Source organism: Propithecus coquereli, unplaced genomic scaffold (genome assembly GCF_000956105.1).
Source record: "Propithecus coquereli isolate 6110/MARCELLA unplaced genomic scaffold, Pcoq_1.0 Scaffold99, whole genome shotgun sequence".
NCBI lineage: Eukaryota > Metazoa > Chordata > Mammalia > Primates > Indriidae > Propithecus > Propithecus coquereli.
This window is the reverse complement of record NW_012156284.1, coordinates 7,970,913-7,990,709: the sequence shown is the minus strand read 5'-3', so window position 1 is coordinate 7,990,709 and position 19,797 is coordinate 7,970,913. Positions and strand designations below refer to the sequence as shown.

The following is a 19,797-nucleotide window of genomic DNA, read 5'->3' as shown; positions in this document are numbered from 1 at the left end:
ACGTTGCTTCACAGATTTCAAAATGCTTGCCCTCTTAGAGAATGCCAGGAACATTTTTCTGTTTACGTGAAGGGAAACCATAAAATCTGGCTCACTGAGAAACTCTTTCTGGACTGGATTTTTAAGTGTTTTATTCCTGAGTTTAAATAATATTTAAGCAAAAAAAAAAATCTTGAATTCAAAGTGTTGCTGATTCTGGACACTACTCTCACTGACAAAAGTGTAATAGTAAATGCTGCTCCTTTTGTTCAAGTTATCTCCATTGCCCCCAGTACAGCTCCACTTCTTAAACCCATGCATCTGAGAGTGCTAAAAACGTCCATGATGTTCTATACTGAGTGTACATTTTTACTACCTTGCAGATCTTATCAAAAAGACACCAGAACTTACTGTGAAAGTAGCTTGGCAAAATCTCTCCATTTGTAATGCTTTAACAATAGTAGAAGAATCAGTGGGAGAAATAAAAGAATCAATGCTTCACGAATGCCAGCAGAAACTTCAGAATGAGGTTGTAACTGATTCTGAAGGTTTCCTTCCAGTGGTAGAAGAAATTGAAAATGTTGTAACATCTGCCAAAATCTTTGGGTGGTGAAGGATTTGAAGACATTGAGTTAAGTGACATTGCTGAACTGTTAGACTCTTATCACCACAAGATGGTTAAAAAATATTTCAGAGATGTGATCACATCAAAAGTTAATAAAAGAGGCCAGCATAGGTTAATATCCAGAGCTCAAAGAATGTTGATGCATCAACTCCACAAATCAAATTGTGATGATGATTCAGAAGAAAGACATCCTTCAGTGGACTGTATCTTGACCTTTAGGTAAGGTTTAAATGATTACTCACAACCCTTTAAAGCAGTAGTAATAAGAAACCTTCAAGCAAAGGCCAATAAATCCTTTCTCTCTGCTTGCTTGACAGGGGAGAAGAGGCTGGACCACTGAGCCATGTCATTCAAACTCATTCCACAAACAGGAAGCAGAAGCATCACACACAGATAGTTGAACCTTGGGATTCAGACTCTGACAGCTCTGATGTGGTGATCCGTGTGCTAGGGGATGAAAATGGAGCAGAAGACTGAGATGACTTCTTTGCAAACAAAATGCAATTTTCTCTCTTCTTTCCTTGTCACTACTGTCATGATCAAGCATTTTCATTGGTGCATTATCACCCTCATCTTGAGATCAGAGAGAAAGAGAAATTAATTGCGCAACATCCACTATTGCTAATGGAAAGTTCATAAAATATCATTGATATTCACTTTATTGTTTTATTTCAGTAAACAAACTAATTGTCTGGGCTTTCACAACACTTCCTTCTCTGCCCTATTTTTTTCCTAAAAGTTCTTAAATTCCTCCAACACAGATCCTATGAAGATTTCAGGAACTCAACTACAGGGCCTAGGGAGAAGGCTACTCTACTGGGTTGGGTAATTTGATTTTGTACTCCCGATTTTAAAATATATTTTACTTTCGATTAAGCCTAACTTCCTATCTTACCAGAAAGGGGAGGTTTGGTATAAATTAGTAAGTTAATTTGTTTTGCAACAATTGTATATGAAAAATATTGCATTTATGATGAATTCCTGAATTTCCTTTGGTACCTAATCAAGGAGGGGAAGAGCTGCTAGAGTTCATTTCCGTAGATCCTCTGTGTTCTTTTTTTTTAATTTATTTTTTCAACATACCATTGCTAGCTTAAAAGCTCTTCTCTGTTCTCATATTTGGCCTTCCCAGTGATTTGGACAGTTGAACATCCTCCAGAAAAGGGATATTGATACTTTCTGTTCCCTGAAGATGGTGAAGACTTCATTCCTAGATTGTTTTTTAAATTCCCTACATAATTCCATATGTTTATTTTATTTGACTCATTTGTGTTACAAAAGTTGTTATTGTCATGGTTTTAATTTTGGATATTTGGAATTTTCTAGGCAGATTTAACAGCGTGGAAAAAAAATCACCAAGCCACAGATGTGAAGCTGATATCTTGCTCTAAGGATTCTTGGCAAAAACATATGATGAACCTACCTGTTCTTTTGGCTACTTATACACATTCCCACTTGATGTCCATTTTGAACTCAGTTGGACAGTTATTCTGGCTCATAGAGAGACAGGAAGTCTGAATAACATTGCTTTTGCTTCTGTCTTAACTGCTATTTGTGCCACAGTCACAGCACTGGCACCATAATTATATCTGATAATGATATGTAAAAAATCTGAATAGAGAAATGAAGAAAGATAATTCATTGGCATGTACCTGCCAAAAAAAGACCTTACATAGCTTGAAATGGCATAAAGACAACCTGGAATGATGAAATTTGTGTACAGTAATGAGAAAAAAATGCTGCCTTTAAACAACAGTGCCAAAAAATGAGACCAGAGATTAAATTGAATTTGGTCTTGTAGGTAGCAGGAAAAAAGGCCACTTGAGTTGAAATTTGGTGTGTCTGAGTTTGAAGTCATCAGGAAAAAGGGGAAAAATGAAAAAGTTAAAAGGGTTTGCTTGCATGATTGCTGTTGAGCTGACAGATGTTTTTCAATAAGCTTAAATGAGGAAGATGAGGGTTGAAAACCCATTGTAGGGTGCTATGGATGTGGTGACTCACCACAGTGCCAGGCAAGTTTACACTTTCTCTCTAAGCCACACTAGTTCTTAACACTGACTATACATCAGAGTCATAAGGGGGAGCTTTGAAAAATAAATATTTCTGGGAATTGCCTGCAGAACTGATGAATTAGGAGTAAGGATATGTATATTTTCAAAGTTCCTCAAGTGATTCTTTATATACCATGGTTGCAAATTGCTGCTCTAAGGCTAAACAAAATTATGATAGAAAATATAATATAAATGGTAGTAGGCCCAGGAACTAGGAAACCTTGATTCAAAGTGCTTCGTCTGCCACTAGTTCAGTAGATGGTCTTTATCAAGTCATTCTCCTCTTTCCTGATCTGCCAAATGAGAGGATAGGACCACTTTGTTGCTAAGGTCCTTCTATCTCTGACATTGTCACCTGGAAAGAAAGGTCCATCAACCTCATTAGTTGATATTGAGAATACCTAAGCCCTTTCATGAGACCAAGGTAAGTAGTAATATTATTGAACTGTGCTCTTGTTATTTAAAAAAATTTGCTTATGGTTCAAGTTTGACCATGTTTTAGTCCCTCTCAGAAAAGAATGTTGGGCAGAGATGCCATAGAAAAAAAAGGCAAACATAGCACGAATTTCCTGAATGAAAAGAGAGAGAGAATACCACCTGGGAGTTTCTTTTTCTGTGAAAATGGTTGTTTTTTTCCTCTGGATTATAGGGTTTGGGGAGAATAATTCATAGATATTATGTGTAAAATGCTCTAATAATTTATATCTATTGTTTCCATAAATCAAAGCAGAGAACTCTGTATGGTCAATGCTTTAAGTTTCCATGGATAATTTGCTTATTCTTAATGATGTTTAGAGGTAAATATTTTTAAGTTAGTGATCTTTTTACCAGTATTATTAGTGGTTCCATATGTCTTTGATGAATGTGCTTTCTTGCTAATTTTCCCATTCATTGAGATTACTACCTTGACAATTTTTTCTCTTTATTTGACCAGAATTAGAGAAATCGAATTTTAAATCAAATTTCATCAACTAGGAGCTCTTAATGTAAAATAATAAAATGAGAAATTTACTATTAGATTATTTTAATTGTTGTAGGAATGCTTCAACTTTAGCTTCATAGATCAAAATATTTGTCTAAGGCCCAGATCATTTGAAATAAAATACTGGGATGAATCTAATTCTTGTTTAAGGCACTATCCAGTTAAAATAATCTAAGAAGTATTACTGATGAGGTAAAAGATAGGACATTTTAATGTGGTTGAGTTTAACAAGTCAATAGAATTTATAGGAGAATGTGAATTTGATATAGGCTAAAGGGTAGAAATAGAAACAGAAAGTAACACCATGTAAATGGGTGTTTTTTTCTTTGGGAATAGTTCCCAAAATTGAAACTCTAAAATTTCTTTTAGTATATTTTATGCACAGTTTCAGTGGAGAGAATCTTTCTGTTGTCAAAAGGCTTGGGTAAATTCTTGAGCTCAATATTATGAAGTATATGGAAAGTTTCCTTCTTTATAGACATATTTAACCACTGTGGCAAAAAGAAAAAAAAGGGGGGCGTGGAGAGAAAAGGCAGCCCACAGTGCTGAAATGTGGAGACTACATTAGAAAACTGGTATTACATTTAAAAGGAACCTTTTGTTTAAAATCTTTCAAGTTCAAAATGCAGAGAAGGCACTTTAAATCACACATTTGGATTACATAGCTGCCACCACCTGAATGCTAATAAAGGGTTTCAACAGTGTGTATAGTCTAAAATCTTGTGTGAACAATATTTGTGATGTGAAATTCATTGATCACTGAACTTTACATAGTATTATTGCCTTTTCATGGCCTTTGATGTCAGTGTGTTATGGTTGTTTAAGCATTCAGAAATAAATATAATGTGCTGTGAACAGAGTGTATATATTTTTGGAAACTATAAAATCAAATAGAAAATGGATGAAAAATAAATAACACATTTCATTAACATGAATAACAAATATTGAGAAATTAAATATGCATATGATATGTTTTTGAGACATTGCACTTCGTCTTTCTTACATTGCCACATGAAGCCAAAGTTATAATTAACCCATCATCGCAGACACCTAGAGTTGGCTCTTAACTATGTGGCAGTGGTATGACGAATGTCATGATGAGAATGTGGGATTTAGAGTGAGGGCTTTGCTACTGACTTCTTATCTGCTCTGGGCTGGGGTTTCCCTCTCTTTGGGTGAGTGGAGCTTAGTCCTTGCAGTGTAACCCTTGAGTTATTGGGGTGTGAGGGATCAGCATGGAGCCTAGGCTTTGGAATCAGACAGACCTACATTCTAATCCTGCCCCTGCCAGTTGCCAGCTCTGTGACCGTGGGCATGTTTATTAACAATTCCAGAGTTCAGTTTCTAATCTGTAAAACGGGGTCAAAAATACCTGCATTATAGGATTGCTATGAGATTATATGAAATGCTTAGTGCAGTGCCTGGCACACAGTAAGCGCTCGATAAATTGTTGCTATTATTATTATTATTATAACATGAATAAGCATTATGTAACTAGAATATGATAGTTTACTCCTATCTGCAAAATTTTAATATTTTGACATTTTATTTCCCTCAAAATAAAATATGCATGATGTTTTTAAGATGAGAGAAGGACTAAAGTGATTCTACTTCAGTGATTCTTTATGCTGTATTTATGTGGCTAACTTTGCACGATATTTACATGGTGATTAGAGGTAATGACTTTTTTTTTGACATAGATGTGTTCCTATTCTTTAGAAAATAATCCATCCACTGGGTTCCGCTTCAAAGATGATTAAGTAACTCTGATATAGGGAGCAAAGATAAAGCTATATAAGACCTGCTTTGCTTGACCACCAAATTATTAGCTCAGCTTCCTTTAAGCGAAATTGTGTAAGTCTAAGTAATCTTACCAGGCAAGGACAATTCCTCATTACTGGCATCTCAACTTCTTTGTATTTCATGTATTCTGTGATGGCATTCAAGAAGTTTAAAGTAGTAATATTCAGAATGCTGAGTATTTACCATAACTTTGATGCTGTGTCTGCTGAGTGACACAATTGTTCACTGCCTTAATTCTAGCCCCCAGTACTGCTTACCTGTATGATTGTATTAGCCTCATATCCCAACCCCTTAGGTGTTTTAACTTGGCGTATTTGGTGTTCTAGTATAAATATCTAGTAGTCTTTGTTATTCAGCACCCTGCTGCTTGACTAACTTTCCTGTATACAGTTCTGATTCCAATATTTCTTCATTCACAAACCTTCAATGGCAGCTGCTTATCAATATTATTCCACTACTTGATCTTTAAATCATGGTCCAGTCCCAGTGTACCTTATCAGTTTTGTCTGCCAATGTTCTTTTTCATATAATAATCTGTGATAGTCTCTGTCTTCCTTAGCCTTATCTAAGTATCAAAGGCCTTCAGCCCATAGCTCAATTCTGATCCCTTAAGCTTGTCACTTAAGCTCTGGTGGGTAAGATCAGAAATTACTTGTCTTGCCTAAAGCCAGGGTGCCTGAGATGAGCCCACCAAGCTATAATCTCCTTTTCCTCTCCATATATGCCTAATCTGTAGGGGTAGGTTTCTTCTCTAATTTTCTTCTTAAGCCTCCAGTCTATTAAATTAAGACGTCCTCACTGATCTCCAGACCCCTTAGTGGGGGCCCTAAATGCAACCCATTTGATTTTGGCTCAGAATACAAGGCTCCCGGTGTGGAAAATTGCGAAAAAAAATGGCTAGAGATCTAAACTTCATTCTTAGGTTCTTGCCAGTCTCATCTCCTGAGTATCATCACATTACACAGTATCATTATTTACTATTGAGCTTCAAATTGCTCTATCTCCTCTCTATATGTGAATGCTAGTCTGGAATATACTTAAGTTTACCATACCCTAGATTTGGCATCTTGAGCAGGGCTTGGCAAAGTGAAGCCCTTGAGCCAAATCCAGCCCAACCCTTTTTTTTTTGTTCTAGATAGAGTTTTATTACAATACAGCCATCCTCGGTCATTTACTTGTTGTCTATGGCTGCACTACTATGGCAGAGTTGAGTACTTGCAACAGAGACCATACGGCCTACAAAGCTTTAAATATTTACTAACTGACCCTTCATAGAAAATATTTACTGACCCCTGATCTAGAGCCAAGTAGTTTCCCTAACCTGCATATTGGTTATTCTTTGATATTTTCCCATTCCTATCCTGTCAACCCATTAAGCCGAGAAAGCCAGTTTGCTGAGACAATGAAAATAGGTTCCAACCCATTCAAACTACTTGCTTTTTCTTGAATTCCCCTGCCTCCTCTTTGTCATCTCCTAAGATATCTTTTCTATGTGTTTTGCTTTTTAGTAGAAGAGATGTAATAGTCTTAAAGACTATAAGAGTAGTCTCATGCTATCTTTTAATGTGACATCTAGGCCATAATGTGCATATATTTCCATATTGCCAATACCTTTCAACACGACTTTCCAATATCTTTAAAATTAGGTCTTTCCATCCCTGAGTGTCTCTAACTCAGCTCTTCTAAGCTCCACAGCTTCTAAGATCTTTAATTGCCAGATCTTCCAAATATTATAACATCCATGTCTTCCAGTCTCTGGCCTGCAGCATCTGTAATGCCCATGTTTTCTAATCTCTCCAATACTAGGGTCATTAAAAATTTAGGTCTTCCAATAACTCCAGTAATCAATCTTCAAGGTCTCTGTCTTATCTTTCAAGATCCAGAGTTCTAACTTCCAAGTCTTCTATGGTCCTAATCCTCCAATATCTCCTATATATACAGGCCTTCTAGAGTACATGTATTTCATAGTATTTAAGTCTAGCTTTTCCAATATCTGCTAGCACTTATATCATTCAGTTCCCACATATTTTAATATCTCCTAAATCCTGATTTTACAATTATTTTTACTGCCAGTTCTTCTAATGCCCAAGTCTTTCAATATATCCCAAGAAGCAGGTCTTCCAACTTCAGGTATTTCAACATCCCCGATGTCTAAATGACTAGATCTCTTAAGATCCAGATCTTTTAATATCAGGTCTTCTAATATCCAGGGCTTCCAGCATCCTTGACCTCCAGAATCATTACAATTTAATTCTTTCAAATTATATGTCTTTTGATCTGAATATGTCAATATCCAGGTTTTCCAATGTCTTCCAATATCCAGGGCTTCTGATTTTAGTATTTCTAAATGTCTCCGTATCTGCCAGTATTTAGGAGTTCTAAGGTACATGACTTGCAATATCTCTAAGGTACAGGGATTCCAGTGTCTATGGCTTCCAATATCCACTATCTCAATATTCAGGGCCTCCAAAGTCTCTGATGTCCTGAGTAACCAATGTCTTGAAAATCCAAGGCTTCCAATGTCTCCAACGTCCTGTGCTTACAATGTTTCCAATGTCCAGGGTTTCCAATGGCGCCAATGTCAAGGTCTTCCAACAACTCCAGGTCTTCCAGAAACTCCAAGTCTTCCAACAACCTCAAGGTCTTCCAGACAATCCAGCTCTTCCACAAAATCCACATCTTCCAGACAATCCATGTCTTCCGGACAATCCATGTCTTCCAAGAACCTCCAAGTCTTCCAGTGAATCCAGCCTTCCAGCAATTATCAGTCTTCCACAAAATCCAGATCTTCCAGGAAAATGCATGTCTTCCAGAAAATTCATGTCTTCCATCAAATCCAGATCTTCCAGCCAATCCATGTCTTCCAGAAAAATCTATGTCTTCCACCAAATCCCAGTCTTCCAATAAATTCGGTTCTTCCAGAAAAATCTACGTCTTCCACCAAATCCAGGTCTTCCAAGAAAATCTTGGTCTTCCAGGCAATCTATGTCTTCCACCAAATCAAGTCTTCCAGTTAATCCAGGTCTTCCAGACAAAATCTGTGTCTTCCACTAAATCCAGGTCTTCCAATAAAGCCACGTCTTCCAGAAAAGTCGTGTCTTCCAATAACCTCCAAGTCTTCCAGCCAATATATGTCTTCCTGAAGATCCACGTCTTCCAGAAAACCCATGTCTTCCAGTAACTTCCCAGTCTTCCAGAAAATCCACGTCTTCCAAACAATTCAAGTCTTCCGGACAATTCGGGTCTTCCTGAAAATCCATGTCTTCCAAAAAAGCCATGTCTTCCAGAAAATCTACATCTTCCAATGATCTCCAGGTCTTCCAGCCTATCCACATCTTCCAGAAAATCTACGCCTTCCATCAAATCCATAGCTTCCGGGAAATCCACGTCTTCCAGGAAATCCATGTCTTCCAGCAAATCCACATCTTCCAACAAAGCCATGTCTTCCATCAGATTTATGTCTTCCAGCCTACCTATGCCTTCCAACAAAGCTTTGTCTTCCAGAAAATCTACGTCTTCCAGCAAACCCACGTCTTCCAGAAAATCAACGTCTTCCAACATGGCCATGTCTTCCAGAAAATCTATGTCTTCCAACTAAGCCACGTCTTCCAAAAATCCATGTCTTCCTACACCTCCAGGTCTTCCAGCATCTCCAGGGCTTCCAGCATGTGCTCGTCTTCCAGCATCTCCATGTCTTCCACCATTTTTGTGTCTTCCAGCATCTCTACATCTTCCAGCATCTTCATGTCTTCCAACATCTTCAGGTCTTCCGACAACTACTCAGTCTTCCATCAGCGGGCTCAATATCTACGTCTTCCAGCGTCTCCAGTGTGCCGATCTAACATTCAGGTCTTCCAGTGTCTGCAATATCCAGGTATTCTAACATATTCTATAGTCCAGGTCTTCCAACCTTTCCCCAGGTCCAGGATTTTTCAAATCTAGTCTTCCCCTGTCTAAGCCTTCCCATGTTCAGATATTTCCACAGACAGACCTTCCAACTCAAATATTTCTGCTGCTAGTAGAATTTGCTTCAAAAAAATGAATAGTGCATTCCTCCTTATAGACCAAATCTTGTGAACCAACTGTACTGCAGTTTGTGTTTTTTGCTATTTGGAAGTGTATGTTTAATCTCCACAACTTTTTAAGATAGCGTTCATAAAAAAGCTTCTACAGAATAAACAGATGGGATTGATGGGATAAATTTTACTACTTTGCCAGTGCTTATAGTTTTTATACATTAACCGTTTAGGTGCAAAGTGAAATTTTTATTTAATGAGAAAAATTCCTGATGAAGATTATTATATTAGATAAAGTTAACATACAATGTATTATTTGTCCATTTTTTAATAATATGAATTTTTATTTGTTTGGTCTTATGTGACTAATTAATAATAATAATAATAACACAACATAGCCTTTGCTACCACCAGGCACTGTTCTAAGATCCTTATGTGCATTAACTCATTTAATCTTCACAACAACCCACTGAAGTAGGTACTATCATTATCCCTATTTTACAGATGAGGAAACTGGCACACAGAGGTGAAGCAACTTCTCTAAAGGGTACAACTACTAAATAATAGAGCTGGGATTTAAATCCAGCTAGTCTATATCCAGAGTCCATGATCCTAAGCACTGTACTATAATATCTGCTGTTGAAAATCAAGATGAGATGTATGGGATCCATGGCTTGATTGCTCCCATATTATGTGTAGAATATTATAATATCTTATATACAAATGATCTCATTTTATCCTGTCACTCTCAGAACCATTAATATCATTCCCTTGTTCATGTATATGGAGGTAGGTGCAAATACTTCCTGATACTATTTTCAGTTTTGGCAGGAAAAACATAAGGGAACACTAAGTTCAAGTACCCTTTGCTTTAGAATTGTATTCATAGCTCCATGCTTTGAGTACTGGTGCCTGGAATTTAACTCTCCTATCTCTTTTAATCCCTTATCACTGGGCATTCTCCAGTTTGCACCTTACTATCTAGACAACTTACCATTAGTTTGTTTCTGACCTCCAGTATCTACCTGCATCTTCAAATATCATGACCTCCTGGGTTTCTAACCACTGCCTTGTATCCAGCTAATGGTAACTACAACTTCTTAAATACCAGCATGCTGACCTAGAGAACTAACTACTTGGTTCTCCAAGTCTCAGCTCTCACCAGGCACTTTCGGCAATGTTATTACCCATGCCTCTGGCTGGAGTGGAAAGAATGAAAGCCACATAATGAAATTATAGTTAGACAAAGAATCTCTAAAGATTTAGAGTCATTTACATGGCAATAAAAAGGAACAATAGCAATAATACTAATTAAAATAGTAATACCTTCTGAATGTTTAGTGACTTACAGTTTACAAAATGCTATCACCTCATGTATTCATTCATCCATTCATTCAACAAATATTTATTGAGTACCAACTGTGTGCCAGGCATGTTTTAATGAAGCTTAAAATCATCTGGGGGAAACAGACAATGTACAAACAATTGAACAATTATTTATCTATTGTGATAAGGCCATGAAGGAAAAGTAAGTATAGGATGCTATGAGAGTCTGAAAAGTCAAGGAAAGCATTTCTGAGGAAGTAACATTTATGATTATTCTGAAGGATCTATTTTCTCATTTGGTTATCAAAATATAACCTTGTGACTTAGATAAGACAGATGTTTTTATATCAGTTTTACTAAGCAGAGTACTAACAATGGACATGGGATCTAGGTGTGACCTCTTTTTTTCTCTACTACTCCATTCTGCCTTAAAATATATATTAAGTAGTATTTGACATTATATATCAAGTGATATAAAAATATACTCTTTGACTTAGTACTTTCTACTTCAAGGAATATATCCAAGGAAATTATCTAAAATGTGGATAATTAATGTGCAAAGATGTTCCTCATACATTATTTGATATACAGAAAAATAGGAAAACCTAAGAGTCTAACATTAAAGGAATGATTAAGTAAGTGTGCTATGTACCTATGATGGAATATTCTTTTTAAAAATATTTATGGTATGTTCATCTTATAATGTTAAATAAAAGTCAGCATACAAAATTATACAGTGTGATTACAACTGTTTTTAAATACATAATCAGAGTCAAATGACTGCAGGTGAGCACATTGGAGATTGTGAATTAATTATCACTGGACAGATAGGCTTTTGTGTGATTTTGTTTTCTTCTACATATTATTTTTGGTTTTTCAAAGTTTTGACAATATAAAGGTATTTTCTATTCAGGAAAAATAGTTAAACAATTGAGCACAAAATTCATTATTTATTCATCTATTTTATTGTACATGTAATCAAGTTTTATTGTTGAAAACATTTCAAAATATAAATAAGCAATGTGAAAAAATTAAATTCTCAAATACTCTCAATACCCAGAGATAATCACTATGAAGTGTTTGATGTATGTTCTTCCAGACTTTTTCACAAATGTTTATTTTCTTCTACAAAATGGAATTGCACTGCCATTTAACCTATTTCTTTCACTTAACAACAAATTGTGAACAGCTTTCCATGTCGGTAATTGCATCTATATTTTAATTTTAATATATAATTTATTTACTTACTCTCCTATTGGTGGGCATTAAGTTCCTTCTAAATTTTTATATTATAAAAACTCCTATGAGGAGCACATATGTGTGTAAGTTGTACAGAACACCAACCATGTTGTCCTATATGGTGGCCTTGTACATATTTGTGTGCAGATTTATTCAGATATTACTTAGGATGCATTTCTAAAAGGACAGTTGCTAAGCCAAAGGCCATGTACATCATAATGCTTATCACAGCAAAAAAATTATAAGCAATCCAGATGTTGAACAACTGGGAGTGGTTAAAAAATTGTGTTGTAACTATATGATGGAATACTGTGCAGCCATTTAAATTTATACCTCAGAAAAATATTTACTGAAATGGGAATATGTTCACAAGGTATCATCAGTAAGAGGAATAGGTCACATGAAGGTATATATAATATTCATATTTTATAGAAGGGAAACTATATAAATGTCAACAAAAAATAACCAGAAGATATATAATAAAATGTTACTAGTAAAAGTCCCAAAAGGAAAATGGATAAATCATGGTATATTTACACAATGAAATATTATATAGCTGTGATATGACTACTCTACAGCTACACATAATAATATGTGTAGATTTTACTTCTAAAATGTTAAATTAAGATATCAAGCCCCAAAAGACTACATATAATAGGATATCCTTTTTATCTTATTCAAAATCAAGTAAAACTAAGCACTATATTTATATAAAGTTAAGTGAAAATCAGCAAATGAAATTATACAAAGTGTTATTACAACTATTTTAAAATATATAATCAAAGTCAAATGACTACAAGTAAACACACTGGCAATTGTAAAAAGAAAAGGAGTATTAACCAAAAAATTCAGGATAATGGTTATTGGGATTGAGGATGGGGGTCAGAATAGGGGAAGATTATATAAATGAATTTAAGTTATTGTCAATATTCTAGTGCTGGGGTGATGGATGTCATTATGTAATTAAAATCCTATTTTGATTATTTGATAATTTTATGATTTTTATTAAAAATAAATAAAATAAAAGTTAATGAATAAACATGAAAGAGAGCCATGTATGAATTAATGAGACAGTGTGTACAATCTAAGGATTATAAATCAATCCAATTCTGTGCACTTGACTTTCATTATATTTTTAAGTAATTATCTCTGGGTGATGGGAATACATGGGCTTTTTATTCTTTTTTGGCTCTTCTCTAAATTTTCTAGTTTGAGCATGTATTATTTTCAAAATTAAAAAATATTAATTTAACCTTTAAGTTAATGTGTTTTTAATGATATAGGAAACTGCAATATTATATTCATCGAAAAACAAGTCCCAAATTACATAAAGATCTAAAATATGTTTAAAATACGTAATGGGGACTGAAAAGGAAAGTGTTGGCATGTTGATAATTGCTTCTGTGTAGAGACATTTCAAATTGCTTTTTTTGTTTCTCTCTCTATATATGTATATATATTTAAATACAAATGTTATAGGGTGAGCTTACATTATTTTTGTTAAAAAAGTAATACATGTTTATTGTAAAATGTGAAAAAGGCAGTAGTATATAAAGTAAAAAGTGGAACTATCCCTCTCCTAATCCCACAGCCCAGAGATAGCCATGATTATTTGTTTATTTTGTATCTTTCTAATACTTTTTCTGTTTATGTACATGTGGTTTTCTGTGTTTTACAAAATGGAATGATCCCGTACATATTATTTTACAACTTGCTTTTTTCCCTGCTCAATAGAAAGTCATTTTTAAAACAGCTACAGGGAATTCCAGAGCAGGGTGTACTATAAAATTTATTCGTTTCTTTCCACATGATAGATCTTTAGGTTATTAACAGTTTGCTGCTATTATAGATAATGCTATAAAAACCATTCTTTCAAATCTATTTTATGTGATTACAAGGATTTTTAAAGCTACTACCTTAAAAATATAACTTCTACATCAACGTGTTTGAGCTAAATTGTCCTCCTGGCATGATGAACACTATTATTCTTTCTAATTGTCGGTCAGTATCTGGATGGAAAATCCAGTCTTGTTCCTTTAAATTATTTTTTCCCTAATAACTAGTAAAGTTATTAGCTATTTGTATTTCTTCTGTTGGAAATTACTTGTTCATATCCTTTGCCTATTCTTTTGTTGTGTCATTTGTCTTTTTTCCTATTAATTTATAGATCTCTGGATATTAGAGCTGGTATCCTTTTATCTGTTGTATATTGCAAATGTGTATCATTTGCCTTTTACATTTATTTATTTATGGTGCTACTTGCCATAAAGATTTAATTATGTGAAGCGATAAACATTTCAATCTTTCTTTTATTGTTTCTTGGTTTTGTCTCATGCTTAGATAGGCTTCTGTATCCCAAGATTATAAAACTATTCTCCTATATTTTCCTCTGCTTTTTTTATATATTGTTTTTTTCTGAGACAGTGTCTCACTATGTTGCCTAGGCTGGTCCCAAACTCCTGGGCTCAAGCAATCCTCCTGCCTCAGCCTCCCGAGTAGCTGGAACTACAGGCATGTGCCACTGCACCGTGTTCTTATAATATTTTGTATATTCTTATTGCTTAGAGCTCTAAACTATCTGGAATTGGTTCTTCTTTTATATGTGTGTATATGGTGGAAAGTAGGAATCTAAGTATTTTTTCAGAAGAGACAGTCAGTTTTTCCAATTTATTTATTCAATTGAATTATTTCCATATCGATGTGGAATTCCTTTATTATGAACTATATAGATATATTTCTTATGTTTCTCTTTTGTTCAGTTGATAATATTTGTCAATTTCTGAGCTAGTACCTCACTGCTTTAATTACTGTAGCATTATGGTTTTTTTTTTCTTTTTCCAGATGAATTTTAGAATCAACTCATCAACTTCCATTAAAAAAATCCCTTGGAAGTGCCCCAGACCTTTTGAGTAACATGTCAAGAATCGCCATCTCTGTGACAGTGAGTTTTACATGTGGGAACATGGTGTCTGTTTCAATTTAGTTAATCTTACTTTAGCCCTATTAAAATATTAAACAATTGTTAGGCTTATTCTTTGTTATTTTAAGGTTTTTATTGCTTCTATGTGAATGATAATGCATTTTAAAAATTAATTTCCAATAGGGCATAGAAAACCTATTGATTTTTAATATTTATCTTGTATCCAGGCATCATATTAAACTCTGTTCCTAGCTCTAACAGTGGTTTTTATTTTCTGTTGATTATCTTGAATTCCTAGGTACACAATCATGTCATTTGTGAACAATGGAAATTTGTCTTTTCCCTGTTAATGTTTGTGTCTATTTCTTTTTCTTTTAGCATGTTGTTAAAGACTTTATGACTTCCAGGACATTGCAGATTGATATTGATTAATAAAGAGCAGGCAAACTTCTCTTGTTTTTGATTCTAATAGTAATGCCTCATTGTTTCACTCTAAAACATTATAATTCCCATTGTGTCTGATCAATGCCCTTTTTCAAGTTATGGAAATGCCCTTCTATTCCTGACTGGCTTATAATTTTATCAGGAATGGATATAGAATGTTATCAAGATGCCATTTCTGGCATCTGCCAAGCTGCTATCAAGATGATAATATGGTTGTTTTCTTTAATCCATTAATGTAGTTAATTACCCAATGTTGAGCTTTTCTTGCATTCCTGGAATAAAACTTATTTGGTGGTGTTTTCATACATCATTATTTTATTTAGGATATAAAACTATATTAACAAGTGCTATAAAAGTGCCTCCTAACCTTTTCATATCATGGCACACTGGGATAAATAGACAAGATTGCTCAAGGCAGAGGCAACTGGCTTCTCAGGCTCTGCCTGGCTGCCCCAAGGCCTTAGGAGATAGAGATTATAGTACACATACAGCCTGTCCACAGAATACCAACGTGCCAAGGCACACTTGTTGGGAAACTCTCATTTATTGTTTTGCTTTGTGTGATGCCCTTTTCCTAATTTGATATCAGGATTATGTTACCCTTGTGAATGAACTAGAATTTTTTTTTTCCTTTTCTACAAAATAATTTAGACACAAGCTATTCCTTAAATAGTTGGTAACATTCATCTATGAAATCATTTTGTGTTGGTGCTTGTTTGGGGCTAGAAATTTACATCTTTCTATTTCTTACATGATTACTTTATCCAAGTTTCCCACCTCTTCTGGAGTCAGTTTTCTCAAAACTCATTCATCTGGATTTTCAAACGTATTGATTGGAAGTTGCACATAATTTTTTTTAATGTGTCTTTATTTGCATATGTGTGGCTATATATCTTTTTTATTCTTTTCTTTGATAGGACTTTCCATAGGTTTATATATTTTATTTTCTGTCATCTATTTTTTTAAATATCAAGTATTTTTCAAATATCACTTTTTGCTTTTGTAAATTCCTTCCTTTTACATTCTTTGGCTGTTTCATCTTTTTCTAAGTTTTTTAGGTGAATGTTTAGTTTACTTTTCAATCTTATTTTCTACTTAATGCTTTGAAATTATAAATTTTCTTCCAAATACATCTTTGATTGTATCCCATAGTTTTCACATGCAGTGTTTTCATAGTCCTTCTTTTGTCATTTAGTCTATAAAGTTTTGTTTTCCTTTTTAATCCAAGAGTCATTTAGAAGTGTGTATATTTCAGCCTGATCAGGTTTTAGTTGACGTCTTGTTTTTCTATCCTTTATTCCCTTAATTACTACATATACTGTTTCATGGATAGAGAATACTTCCTGCATGAGTTATGCATTTTGGAAGATTTTCTGTGTATCCTATATGTAATAAATATTTTATAAATATTCCATGGGCAATTGAAGCAAATATCTATTTTCATTTTGTTGGGGTATATATTATATCATGTTTCTACATATTAAATCAAATTTGTTCATTGCTGTTAAAATATTCTATTTTCATCTACTTGATCTAAATTTTCTAATAAAAGTATGTAAAATCTCTCACTTCATTGTTTTGTCACAGTCTCCTTCTAACTTTTTTGCTGTACATATTTTGAAATTCTTTCTTAGCGCATTAAGGTATATGATTGTCTTATTGGATTATATTAGTTCACAAAATATGTTAGTTCACAAAACACCTTCTTTGACTCATTTAATGATTTTTTCCCTTGACTTTTCTTTTTTATCTCTATTTTGTTAGCATTTGCCTGGTATATTTTTATTCATTCCAATATTTTCAGCTTTTCTCTGTTGTTTAGGCGTATCTTTTCAAAACAGAACATGATGAAATTTTCTTTGTACTCCATCTGATCTCCTCTACTTTTTTTTTTTGAGACAGAGTCTCACTCTGTTGCCCTGGCTAGAGTGAGTGCCGTGGTGTCAGCCTAGCTCACAGCAACCTCAAACTCCTGGGCTCAAGCGATCCTTCTGCCTCAGCCTCCCGAGTAGCTGGGACTACAGGCATGCGCCACAGTGCCCAGCTAATTTTTTCTATATATATTTTTAGTTGTTCAGATAATTTCTTTCTATTTTTTTTTTTTAGGAGAGACGGGGTCTCGCTCTTGCTCAGGCTGGTTTCGAATCCTCTACTTTTTAAATTCATAATTAAGCCTTTCACATTTATTAAAATTTGGTAATATTCATTAATTTTTTTCTGTTATTTCATTATTTTTTTATCTTCTTGTTAGATTTGTCAAAGTGTAAGTACTTCTTTTTCCTATACTGGTTTAGAAGTTTGAAAAATCACTTCTATTCTAATAGTGATTACATTGATCTATCTATCTATCTATCTATCTATATGTGTATATGTATTTTTGCACTGTTGGAACTTTTAAAGAGATATATAATACTTTTGTAATAAAAAATGGAGAAGAAACATCTGCCTTTAAATGTATCTAGTACTGGTTCCTTCCTCGCTGGTCTCACTCCCCTTGCTTGGGCTATCATCATCTAAATTTTAGATTCTTCCACCAAACTCTCAATTCTCACTACTCCTGTCCATCCTGTTTATTGCTACCTGATTAATCTCCTTAAATATCATTTTTTCATATCACTCAAAAACTTACAATTCTGGCTTCCTAATTAAATCTAAACTTCTGCCTGTGACATTCAAGTCCCTCATGACCCTCCCTACATAATCATCTCTGTTCTCTGCTTGCCCAAGGCTCATCTATCTATTCTAGACAGAATGGTTTCCTCATTACCTCACACATCAGCATCTGTTCCTTCCTTTACTTTCATTCATTGTGTTCTCTACACTTTTTCTGTTTTCTCAGAGTCATACCCAACCACACCTGTCTCAGAAGATTTTTTATCCTGTCCTAATACTTTTCCATCAGGGAACACCTGCATCTTCAGGGAGGAGAAATACTCTGGTCACAAAACTGCAGGAACAAACTTCATTTTTTTACCGTGAAAGCTTCATGCATATGATGTTCATTGAAAAGAGACGTTTTGACCATATCCTAAAATGATTTGAGATTGATATTAACCCCTGACCCCAAACCAAAGGTTTCCTTACACTTCTACCTTACTAACAGTGCTGGTCATCATCACCTCAATATAAATCTTTTCCAATTTTCTGTACTTTTTGAATCTTCCCTAGCAGAAGAAAGTTGATCTCCTACTCTCTTGAGAGTCAGTTGTACCATATCATTATTTAGTCCATGATCTTGAGGTCCTCTGGAAGTTTCTAACAGCTGCTTCAGAACTGAGGTCCCAACAGAGCCTTTGCTTCCATTTCAGTCAGTGTGGCCCTTCCTGTCCTGGAATGGAGCTAGGAATGGGGCCCGAGAACTCTAGGCACTGAAAAAACTTAGATTTTCTTAACAATATCATGGATTAATTAATGCTTTATGGCACTCCTACCCCAACAAGACAAGGTGTTTAGCATACTTTATACTTTCACTTCTTCCTGTACCACCTCCTCCAGATGTCTCTGCCTCCAGGGAGACCAGCTGCAAGCAATACTGTCCTCATGAGGTAGAGTTCTGCTGGACTGAAAAAGCTGAATTATTTCTGAACCACAGCCCCTTTTCTAGATTTAAAAATAATTTGGTGTGTTTATACTATGCCATTTTTATTTTGGGATTTTACTTAAAACTTTCCTTAATTTCATAGCCACATTACCAGTAATTATTGAGATAATATGTTTTCCTGGTGACTACTGTTAGCACAAGTCTTCACCCTTCTTGTATGCATTTCTCATTTTTAGTGAATAAAGCACGTACTTTTTTTCCCCTAAAGGGTAGTATAAAGTCTAAGTTTTTTCATAGCTCAACAAAGCTTCTCTTGGCCACTTAGGATCCCTGGGGATGTGTAGCTGCAAATGTCCACACAGGATGGGGTCTTGACACATCTAAACAAACTGCTGTGCTATCACCTTTTTTATGTATAGGTATCATGCCATTATTCAGAAAGGACTTGCACAATATATGTGCCTCCGTTTTGAACCAAGCACAGGGTCAAAAAGGTCCTGTCCTCATAAGCAACATGAAAAATGAGGTAATACCCAAATGCCCATGCAATATCTGCCCCCAAGTTCTCAGTAGCTGAGGAAGCACACAGATCTGATTTAATATATAGACTAAGGTGGACCTGATAGTTTGTCTGAGGATCACAATCACCCATGCATTTTCCACAGTCCAGCCCACAATCTCCATTATTATCACTCAGGTGCCAATTATTTGCAACACCCTTGGTAGGTGTTGATATCTAGCTACAGTGATTTGTACTTGTGCCCCAAACTAATGACATAATATATAAAACTTATTTCTTGCTTACTTTGTGCTTACTTGCTTACTTAAGCATCATTATAGACTTTTGGCCTTTCATAGACCACTGGTTCCA

The 19,797-nt window shown here is 34.8% G+C and overlaps 1 protein-coding gene across 1 annotated transcript; it reads right to left on the bottom strand.

Moving 5' to 3' along the window:
* Positions 1–8,258: 8,258 nt before the first annotated feature.
* On the bottom strand, positions 8,259–9,314 carry CDR1 (cerebellar degeneration-related protein 1, 34kDa). Its single transcript, XM_012665278.1, is given in 5 exon segments — positions 8,259–8,313; positions 8,551–8,619; positions 8,621–8,751; positions 8,753–9,034; positions 9,073–9,314. Coding segments are annotated over 5 exon segments (663 nt in total). The 5' UTR covers positions 9,199–9,314.
* Positions 9,315–19,797: the final 10,483 nt, after the last annotated feature.